The 11,329-nt window shown below is 32.4% G+C and overlaps 2 protein-coding genes across 2 annotated transcripts; one reads left to right on the top strand and one right to left on the bottom strand.

Annotated features, from left to right (window-relative positions):
• Nucleotides 1-480: 480 nt before the first annotated feature.
• Nucleotides 481-1,069, top strand: LOC113874678 (FCS-Like Zinc finger 15). Its single transcript, XM_027512890.1, has 2 exons — nucleotides 481-692; nucleotides 889-1,069. The coding sequence occupies exons 1-2, from the start codon at nucleotides 481-483 to the stop codon at nucleotides 1,067-1,069; spliced, it is 393 nt and encodes a 130-aa protein (XP_027368691.1).
• Nucleotides 1,070-7,354: 6,285 nt separating this feature from the next.
• LOC113847602 (dynein light chain 2, cytoplasmic-like) lies at nucleotides 7,355-10,824 on the bottom strand. The gene is made up of 4 exons (XM_027476801.1): nucleotides 10,659-10,824; nucleotides 10,433-10,620; nucleotides 10,250-10,355; nucleotides 7,355-7,645 (listed from the first exon to the last, which is right to left on the bottom strand). Exons 2-4 carry the CDS (start codon nucleotides 10,610-10,612, stop codon nucleotides 7,563-7,565), a joined length of 369 nt encoding a protein of 122 aa, XP_027332602.1. The 5' UTR covers nucleotides 10,613-10,620; nucleotides 10,659-10,824; the 3' UTR covers nucleotides 7,355-7,562.
• Nucleotides 10,825-11,329: the final 505 nt, after the last annotated feature.

Genomic DNA, 11,329 nt, shown 5'->3' with positions numbered 1-11,329 from the left:
AAAAGACAAATCCTAAAGTGTTTATCTTCAAACGTTCAAAAATTGCAGTCACACTCACACAACCCATGCAGTGCTTCACCTAAAAGCTCTCACTAAAGTTAAATGCGACTGGGCATTATTCAGTCATTCATTCTTCCCCTCAAAAAAAGATCAGTAGATCGATGGATACCCTCAGCCAAAATGCTGCTACCAAACACATTAACACAACAAGACAAAACTGGCTCAATTTTCCACCCCCAAAAATATTTGGAAAATGAAATTCAAACTAATAACACTGCTACGTGGCAATTTCACAGCAAAAACAGTCAAATCTTTGCCTACGCTAATCGTTCTTTGTTACTGCTCCATAGCTGTAGGGGACCCACTCTTCTCTCTTCGTACTATTCCCTCCTTCTCCACTCTGCTATTTATGTTCACATTTTTCATTCACCACCACATCTATAGACACTGCACAATTTCAACACTCCCAGAGAATGAAATATGGTTGGTCTCAGCGTTGTCTTAGAAGCCCAGAAGGGTTGCGTTAACAAGGAGACTCCTCAAGTCATTAACAAAACCACCATGTTCGTTAACACTACCTACAAACCCTCTCCTCTTCCTCAACACTCTCCCTTTCAGCCACCCACTTTTCTAGACCAATGCTTTCTCTGCGGGAAGAGACTCTTGCCAGGGAAAGACATCTACATGTACAAGTGAGTCCTTGTAATAAAGGAAAAAAAAAAAAACATTCCCGTATCTTTGGTTTTTTTCGTTGTAGCTCTTGTCTTGTGAAATTTCCACTTTTTTCGATTTTCTCTCGGAGGCCAGATCTCATAATGTCCAGATCTTTTGTTGTTGTTGTTGTTGGTTGATGCTAATTTTTGTTGTTGTTGATGGATATTTTTGTAGAGGAGACAGGGCGTTTTGTAGCGTGGATTGCAGGTGCAAGCAGATATTTACGGATGAGGAAGAGGCTATTCAGAAAGACGAGTGTTGTGTGGTTGCGATGAGGCCCACATCGTCTGCGTCTTCCTCAACGGCTCGTCATCACCTGAAAGGAGCAAGAAACCGTGCTGGTGCTTTTCCTTAATGATAGTGAAAAATAGATGATGAGTTATAACTTAGAAGAAGAGAGACACCAGAAATGGGAGGATCTTTTTATTTTATTTTAATTTTTGGCAACCAGATTCCAGTTTTTCTTCATCACCATGTTTTGTTTTGTAATGACCTCATTGCCCTTCCCCTTTTGCTTCCTAGTATGAAGCCAAAATGTCCTTTCAACTCTTTTATTTTTTGGGGTCCAACTGATAAGTGTGCGAAAGGTGAGAGCATTCTCTACGGTGGTTATTGCGATGCTTTCGCTTTATTGCTCATAACCCAAAGAGAAATACTCCTTTATATATTTTTAGTTGGTGACAGTTGGAAGGGTATTTGTGGCATCTTATCGTTGCTTAATTTGTTGAAATCAACTATAACAAGCGTCATTAATTGTTTAATAATAGATAATTAAAATTGAAGAAAAGTAATGAGCGTGGGCGATGGTGATGGTTCTTGGAAGAGATGGTACACTAGGGGTGAATGGTTAATGCTTAATGCTCATGCACCACCCTGCCTTGGCCTTGGGGCTTGTGGCAAGGAATAGCGGTGTTTGTTTTTAACCAAAATGACAATTCACGACACTGGTCAAGTTTCCTTATGTGACGCGCATTTGTGGATTTGTCGGGGTAAGTACTATACTCCATTTGTAGTTTGCTATGCCATATATCACATTTTCAGGCCCCAGCTGCTGATGGACAGCACTTGTCGTTTAAATTAGGTTCCATATAATAATTTACATTTAATTATGCATTTTTCTTATTTTTATCTAATCATTTATAATGTTAATCAGTTAAACCCATTGTTCGCATTGGTTCTCTAATATCACTAACAGGTAGTATGATTTGTATTAAAATAAGATGTTTGATATTTATATTTTAAATCTTACCATTTTTTAAAAGAAAAAGTAGTTTTGATTATTTTAGACGCGTTTGTCGATCGTACTCACAATTTACAATCAGTTAATTTGTACTTACTTTTAAATTGATCGGATACGTGGCAAGTCCAAGTGGCAGCGAATTATCGTTAGCGTTTTTTCGAGTGTTTTGTTTACTTCAATGCCTAATCCTGAATGGTAACTTGGCATTGCCATGGCCCTTAGCTTTGATTAAGTAGTACCAATTTAATGTTATTTGTTTTCGATCGCAATCTGGGGGTCTGAGCAAAGTTTGATACTCTAGTTTAGGGCTAAGTTAAAGAGAATATTTCGGTGAAATTTTTGTGACATTTATAGATTAATAAATCTTACTGTTGAAATTCTATTTCGTATAACATATATAAACACACACTCATTTAGTCTCAAAATTAATCGAATATATTCTTCCACTTCCATTTTGTGTATTCTTGAAATGCATTTTCTCTCTTCGTTCGCTCGTTACCAATAAGAGAAATCTCATTTGTATAGTATAAAATTAGTATACAACATGAACCCAATCAGTCCTTTTGTAATGATACTGTTCTTTCTAATTATCGAGCCAGTGTGATGATAGTTCAACATATTTAAGGTACTCCAACCAATGATTTAATAAACATTTTACGGTATTTTATTGAACTTTGTTTTTTATAATGATGTCATTTACATAATAGCTATAATATTTACACAATATCTTTGACATAATAGGGGCATTTCCATAATTATATTGTTTAAAATGTGTGTTGTGAACCAGATACTTTTTTTAATTAAACATAGTTAAAAGAAAAAACCATAACTGTCATACACATAATTATATTATTGGAAATGTTATCTTTGAAAATATATTTTCATACCTAAAGAATATCCTTCCTTGGGATAAAATAATCCGTCATTAAATGTAGAAAAAGACCTCCAGATTCATATGCTTTCTTTATCAAGTATATCTATTTGATTTTTATTTTAAAATGATGGTAACTTATGATCTCTTATCTCTTATAAACCGTATAGGTCAATATTGATAGCTATCTGATATAATATAAAATAAGAAGAAAGGTAGGGATCAAAGGGCACGTACGACTTAAAAATTTTGCATCAAAATAAGCAAGCAAGCATGAAACAACATCTTCTCAGATTGATGAATCCTTATGAGGACCACATGTTGGCGTGCCCACCCAAATGACAGACATTAGAATCAAATATCACTTTCAGTAAACAATGTTCATCAAGCAATTCTTCCAATAATGAAATAATGTATACGAGAGTGAGTGACAGTGCTTAAAACTTTGTTTATTAAAATTCAAGTCTTATCCGTTTTCTCAGTCCCAGTTTTTCAGTTTACATCTTAAAAATATGCATTGTCAATAATGGCCTTGTTTGTGTTTGTGTTTAAATAACATGCTTTTTCTTCTTAATCATTTGCAGTACAATAATTAAAAAAAATTAAAAATTGACGAAATAAATTAGTTTCCGGACATATAAACAGTTTAATACCATGGTGTCTAATACATTTTGATAAGAGAAAAAATAGGAAAAAAAGAGAGGGAGAAAGTGAGAAGATTTTAAATTGTAAAAAAATAAAAGAAAAATAGAAATAAAAAACTAAATTTTCTCTCAATCCATTTTTCAGTTAGAAAAAAAAAAGGTTTAAACAAGGTGATATGATATTTTTTTGTCATGATAAAATAAAGAAAATCAAGTGGGCCAACAAAATTACAATCAATTAACGTGAGTTTTTTCTTTTATTTTTAAGATTTGAATTTCTCTTCGTTTGAAATAAATTTTGTATGCGTTCTACATTAATTTTCTTACGTGAGATATTAAAATGAAGTATAAACGTGTGCTATAGTATAATATAATAATTATCTATATGCAATAGCAAAAAAATAATTATCTAGATGTTCTACTTACTAACAATGATTAATATTAAGATTATTTTGTGTGAAACACTCACAGTGCTATAGAATACAAGTCAAGAAGATTGTGTTACACAACGATGTAATTAAGTAATTTCTTATACTTGTATTTATATTAGGTGCCAAAAAAGGCAATCTAATACAGCACTAGAAATTTTAATATCCCGGCCGAATTAGAGATTAAGTTATATATGACTTTAACTTTGTGAGTTATTATTGTATCTTATGTTATAATTAAAACAATACGTCTTAAAATTTACAATATTCCATGTTTGTTTACGTGCACCTAAAAAGTTCTACACGACTAGGAATTAATGTAAAAGCAAAATGTTTCTTGTGTTTCTGAATTTTATTTAAGAAATGATTTAAAGAGTTTACAATTTGAATGAAAAAATGTATAAAATTTTGTAATCAATTAAATTGTGAAAAACTTAATAAAAAATGAAGATTTGAGAATTTTAAGTTGGAAAAGAAAACTCACGTAAACGAATTGATAGAAGTAAATGTAAAAAAAAATGCGTATCTGAAAAATTATTATATCTCATAAATCGGTAAATCACGTGTTACTTTGAAACATTACAAGTTACGTAAATCTTATGAGAGGGGTCCTTTTCGTTACACTATTCTCATAATTACTTTAAACATATAATTACAATCTAATGAGGCAAACATTTTTTCATTATCAGCATAAGATTAACTTCCTACTTTTCAAGCGTCATATAATTAAATTATGATATTCCAAATATGCCTATGATGTATATAAATAAGATTTAATTCTTCTAAAGTAAAAAATTCTATAAACTAAATAGTAAAAGATCAATTAACATTTAATTTAAATTTAAATATTTTATAAATATAATTAATTTTAAATTGATAATAAATATAATATTATTTTTTTATCATATATATATATATATAATAGAATAATTTTTTTATACTAATATAAATCTAAAAACTCTTAGATTCCATATTAATTTTTATTCAAATAACTTCAACAATTGATGTAATAGTGTAAGCCTCCACTCCATTCACATGTTTATAGTCGTTATCGACATCCACAGTAACTAATTCATGTATCCTTTAAGTCCAAAGACACTTTATGGTCTCTAACATCGAATAAAAGGATAAAAAAATATAAATAGTTACTTAAACTAAACTCAAATGATTGATGGATTCTTTAAGCATAATTTGGTACAACTCTAAGTAAAAGATGTATATTCATCTCGATAAATAACTCGGAAACAGGTGACATTAAGACCTTGATTTTTGAGGTGAAATGTCCCTAGCACAAAGTGCAAGATTACTTGAGAAACTTTTAAAAAATCAGAGCTTCTGGTTTTGTTCGATGAAAAGAAAGCATATAATATTGATGTCTAAATAATGTAGTAGATAAAAGGTGTCATTTTGTCTAAATTATTAATAGTAGATGTCTCGTTCTTCTTGTTTAAAATTGATGTTCATATTTCCCTCAAAACTCTTAAACTGACAGATTAATTAAGTCCTGAAAAAACTTAATTAAATCTTTTAGACAAATTAGCATTCTTTGATGTCATCCGTTGCCTTTATTTATTTATTTATTTTACTTTACATAAATTTCCCTTAATGCAGTTATATAAATTAAAAGAGATTGAAGTAATGTAAAAAAGAAAAAGGAAAAAAAGGTATATGATGAAACTTTGTTAAAAATTTAAGGGGTATGAATGTAGTCTTTGTTTTTTATTTTTTTTGGAATAATCACAAAAACTTTTAGTAATGCTACATTTACAATTGAAAATGGGTGATAGAAAAGCAAAACGTACCTTTCCTTGAGGTAATCTTATGCATGCGGTTGTTTCTGCTCCGGTGTCTATTATGACGTGTTTGGCATTCGTTTTCTTATTATTATGGACATAAGTTTTTAGATTGAATTTTATGGATATATCATTTGATACGCCAAGGTGAAATGAGCACAAAATTATTTTATCTTATTGTAAATATATTTGATTAGACAATTAGCTTTTATCATTAATTACAAACTGTCTATCCAAATTTTTATCATTAATTATTAATTTACTTTATTTTCGTAATCAAGCAGAAACTGCACATTACAACTTGGAGGGTTGGCGTTATTTGTAATAGTTTAATCAACAGTAAAATTACGCAAATATAAAAATTTAAAACAGAAAAAGGGTTATAGATCTTTTTCATGGAATCAGATGTTTGCCAAAATATGAATAAGTTCCCACTCAAAGTAGGACCATAATTGTTAAGTAGGGCCAGTGGCCCACCCCACCAGCAACTTGACATTTAGGCTTGAAGGGATCCCATTGCTCAACCGCTACGTATTATTCAAAATATGTGTCTAGAAAGGTGCACATGCAAATAATTCAATTTTAAGATCCAATCTTAAATGCATAAAATAACCAGAGCTAGGAATGAAAACCATGGAATACTATACTTTCATACGTGCCAATTCAGTTCTTGAGAGTTACAGCTGGTAACCACAGAAAGAGCACCAATTGTAGAGACAATTAAGCATTGTAATCGGAACAAATGGGATGGTATCTTTTCTTTATTCTCAGCAAGAGTCCCTAGTTCCCCCCTCTTTTTCTAAGTTTAGAAATAGGAATTCACTTTACTTTCCCCCTCCCCCCTCCCCCCTGTTTTCTTTTTCTTTTTCACAATGCATACATATTCTCGTCTGAATAATTTTAGTGCTTCAGTTCCACTATACCATCATTTACTATTTCTTTCGTCATTGATTTGAAAGACGGTTCTCATATTAATGAACGGGAAGCAACATGTATGCAATTTCTTTTCACTTTTTCCTGTATGCCACCCATTTCAAACCACTCTGATAAACCAAAAAAATCTCCGAATAAAATGGTGCTAAAAGAAAAGCAGTCCTTGGAGTAATGGTTACTTAAGAAAAGCCAAATACACAATTAAGGGCAACAAAAGATAAATTCCACTTTCAAGTTATATATTGTCCACACTTGGAAAGCGAAAGGCAGCGAGAAACCATCCCTTTCTCGACTACAAAGTCAATGCTTCTTTAGCATTTTCATTAATGCTTCTTTAGTCTTTTGATTTCAATCCTTATCTCTCTCTTATGAGCCGTTTATACTTATCTTTTATATTGATCTTCAATTATAAATACTTATCTAGAAAGTTCCTCCGAGTCTAAATCAAGCTAATCAAGCTATCGTCCAGCAAAAGCACCAAAACGAGCTTTTCATGTAAATTATTAACATCACCCATTGTAACCACCGATAGGTCCCCCAGCCACATCATATTTGTTAAAGATGGATCAAGGCCAAACCATTCTGCGGATCCAGGCTGAGGTTCGTGCTAATTAACAGTGTACACGCAGCCTTTAAGATCAGGCAAACCGCAAATATATGACAATGCACGAGGAACAACAAAGACAAACATAATGAAATAACAAAACAGAATTTCCCAAAACAAGTAAATGGAAAGGAACATAAAGAGGCAGAGAGATTAAATTTTGATTCATATCCAAACTTGAGAACCAGTTCACATGGAACTAAATATACAAAGCACAAGCACAAGAATGTCCTGCAAGAGTTTGTGCCCTGGCAGATTTTATACATACAAGAGTCAAATATAGCAGCATAATCACAAGACGATTCCCGTACTTTTTAGTCACCATCAGAATATCGCTAGCCAGACTTAAAAAGTAAAACTGCTTTCTGATCCAAATAGAAATAGACGAAGTGGTTTGTTTCATGAGTCACGTATGAACCTGCAAAATGTCCACGGACACACTTCAATTATAAACTAGGTTTGTCATTCTAAACATTACATCGCTAACAAGAATATCACTAAACTATGCATGACCAAGCAATTCTATCTACACTTGGTTTAGCGGTCTGAATTTTGTTGGAAAAAGAAAAGATAATTAATAGTGCTTTTAGACACAAGACAATAAGAGATTTGTTAAGGTCTGGTTGTGCTACACAAAATGAGAATGTAGAACTTCAAGGGATCTGAATTAGTCACATTCATACAATATGCCATAAAATACACGAATCCGATGAGAAAAATATCACAGAACATCATCTGAGCTAATAACTCATCTCTACTTCAGCATGGAAATAATAAAGGCAATTCTCCTTATTTATAAAAAATTATATTGAAGAGAGTTTTTATATTGATCCAATATGTACAGCCCAGGAAAACAAACTGAAATGATGTTATGTAGTATGCTGAAATAAAGAAACACATATGCAAGTGGAAAGCCAAAAGAAAATATGTTTTTCAAATAATCAACTAAGAAAATCAGGGTTATTCATTGGCATCAAAAGCCACATCGTGGGAGTTTCTAATTTTGCCCCCAAAATCATTCATGTACCAATATCACAACCACATTGTAAGCATTTGCTTTCCAAAAAACAGAAACTAGAGTTTAACTGTTTAAACCAAGCTTTGATTGTGTAAACTGCTAATCCTCCACTTCAATCAGACCCATCAAATAATTTTAACTGTCATCCTACATTTCATGTTGTTGTACAATTTCCAATAAATTCCTCAGGGCCCATTTGGGATGACAACAAAAGATAACATTTAAAGGAATGAGGAGCCAAATATTAATGTGACAAGAACCTTGAAAAACCGCATCACAAAAGCTAGCAGTTGTAGTTAGAGAGTCCAAGATCTATAAACCTTAAACTAGAATCCAATACTTCTAATGTGAGACTCAAGTCTCATAGCTTGCAATTAGATCTTGACATAATTTTAACACGCTAGAGTCATCCTAACTCCTTGTTAAGTGTAAACTATTTAGAATAATAACTATTAAGGGATTATCATTATTAAAATATCAAATTGCAGCATTAAAATACCAGGCAACCATGGACCCCTTATAAAATATGTATTAAAATGAATCACATCATAATTTCACAACATAGTAGAACTAATGGATTGGCTTATTCGTAACATTATCAAAATGACAACTCCATTGATCACATTAAACCTATAAATCAAGCTTAAGTCAACTGCTCATGCTATTGCATATTAAAGACGTGCAGAATGATAAAAGAATAAATCACTTAAGCAGATAAGAAGTTTTCAAACTTAAGTTATGAAGACATTGAATGATATAAAAACACATACACGTAATAATAAAGAAGTTGGGAGATTCAAAATTGACTTCTTTTTCCACGTAAGAGGCAAAAAGTATATTATATTGGATAACACTGAACAGTACAAGATCTTTAATAGAAAATGTACGAACAATACAAAGCATGCTCGCTTTAGATATACCAAAGACTTGTTCTATGTGTGCAAAATATTGATAGCATGCTTTGAATTATTGAAGAAAGGAATTTAAACAGGAAAATAGGAGAAAGCATAAAAACTCTAATTGCTATCCCTGAAAGAAAAGAGCTCTCCATTCTGCTTAAATATCATTATAAATTAATTGTCTCTTCAAAAGCTAAAAATCAGAGGCCAAAGCCTGTGAGACTAACTCAATTCTAAATTTTTATCACACCATCTGACCATCGCGTACGCATTACCATAATGTTTGAACTTTAGATATTTTCATAAAGCTAGATTCAACAAACTGTTGCAAAGGCACAACTTCGTAAACAGTGAACAGGATCAGAGTAATTATCATAGAAACTACCAATTTGATAGCACTCTGAAACTTCTTCAGCTTGTTCCCCAACAAACCTGCTATACCCCTAGCACACCCAACTAATCAGATTGAAAATTAACAAACTAAATTTTCTTCATCCACTGACGAAAAAACCAAACAGGGCTGACTTCAGAATAGTATATCTCCTTTAGCATAACAAGCTAATTGTAACTATTCAGCGAAAGAGGAAAGAATACAAAAGTCCCCTACAAGAGCCAAAGAACATCAAGCGGTTCTATAATTAAACTCAACTGGACCATCCACGTTCACTAGTCAGCCTAGAATTCTTCGCTATTGAATTCCCCATCTCCAATTAGAAACAAATTGAAAAGCCAAGAACTCCCTAAATTCATTATTAACATAAACACACGTTTTTCCTTTATCGATACAGAAAAGCAGCCAAGCAAAACTCTCTGAACATGAACCAACTTCACAGTTGAGTTTCCAAGGGAACTATTATCAATTTTGAGGAGCACAAATCAAGGTTTTCTATAACTGACATCAGCATAAAATGTTATATTCAACCAACCAATGGTGAGGCAACTCATTCACACCAAATTAAAAAAAAAAAAAAAAAGGTTTTCAACACGTTGTTACTTGAGACATGGAAGGTGGAGAAAAGGAACCGCGTGTGCAGCATGAGATGAATGATTAGAGGTAAAGAAGGAGTAAGCTAAGCATAGATCTAGTGGAGTTAATAAAGAGTACCAAAATTGCGACCAACGATGCAATGCCAAGTAGGTCCATGACGCCTATCGAACTCCTTCTTGATATTCTCGGCGACATCTTTCTCTACATTGTGCTTCTCGAAGGCCTGAACGAAGAGAGATAGAGAGAGGGTTAGGTTATAGATAATAGCAATAGTAATAGAATTTGTATAGAAGAACTAACGGTGACGGCGATGTCAACAGCCTCCTTTTGCATGTCGGGAAGCATATCGGCACTTTTGATGATGACTTTCTTGGGAGGAGTGGGATTGACGGCAGGAGGAGACGGCTTTCGATCTTCGGAGTTGGGCTTCGCCATTAGAGCTCCTCCTCCGACGATGTTCTTCTTCGCCTCCTCGCTCATCTCTCTCTCTCTCTCTCTCTCTCTCTCTCTCTCTCTCTCTCTCTCTGACTGTGAGCTAAGATTTCAGGTTTTACCTTTCTTCACTGAAATGACGGTAAGTTAGTAGCGTGGCTTTATTGATGGATGGATTCGACTCGAATTGGGATTTGGGATTTAGGATTTAGGATTGGGATGGGGCTCTTACTTCCACTCTCTCTGCTTTTAACTCTCTCTCCAACGTGTCCCTGAATAAAACACACACATCCTTTTTATCCCTTTATTTCTCTTTTAAATAAATTTTAGATGTTTAAAATTACTTCTATACATTATTTTTTTTATATTAATAGTAAAAATTCGCATGCCAAACAAATAGTGTTTAAACTTTTGTTTCTTTAAGCTTAGATAATATTTTGGAAATATACAATTCAAGCATGTGTTCGTTATAAAATTACATTTACAGAATGTGATATCGTATTTTCATAGTTAATTTATTGATTGATTTAATTAAAAATTTTGGGATGTTGTTTTGACCGTAAGTAAAATTGTGATTTAAAATGTTACAATAAAATAAAAGCTGTGATGAATGCTAAAAAAGTTATAAATTCAAATTAAAAGAAATTACTTTTGTTCAGTAAAATAGTTTTAGATTAATTGTATGTATTGATTGAAAGTAAATATGTTTTAAAATGTTAAATAAAGAGTTTGTTAAGTGCATTGATTAAAAATAGATAAATAGTT

Source organism: Abrus precatorius, unplaced genomic scaffold (assembly GCF_003935025.1).
Source record: "Abrus precatorius isolate BTA unplaced genomic scaffold, Abrus_2018 Scaffold8, whole genome shotgun sequence".
Lineage (NCBI taxonomy): Eukaryota > Viridiplantae > Streptophyta > Magnoliopsida > Fabales > Fabaceae > Abrus > Abrus precatorius.
The sequence above is the reverse complement of the archived record's forward strand: the minus strand, read 5'-3'. Positions and strand labels throughout refer to the sequence as shown.

Excerpts from the sequence above, each read along its gene's own strand:
- LOC113874678 (XM_027512890.1), top strand. The coding sequence starts at position 481 with ATGGTTGGTCTCAGCGTTGTCTTAGAAGCCCAGAAGGGTTGCGTTAAC. Across the intron at positions 693-888 it reads AAAGACATCTACATGTACAA|AGGAGACAGGGCGTTTTGTA; the intron begins GTGAGTCCTTGT and ends ATATTTTTGTAG.
- LOC113847602 (XM_027476801.1), bottom strand. The coding sequence starts at position 10,612 with ATGAGCGAGGAGGCGAAGAAGAACATCGTCGGAGGAGGAGCTCTAATG. Across the intron at positions 10,356-10,432 it reads CTGTTGACATCGCCGTCACC|GCCTTCGAGAAGCACAATGT; the intron begins GTTAGTTCTTCT and ends CTCTTCGTTCAG. Across the intron at positions 7,646-10,249 it reads CATCGTTGGTCGCAATTTTG|GTTCATACGTGACTCATGAA; the intron begins GTACTCTTTATT and ends GACATTTTGCAG.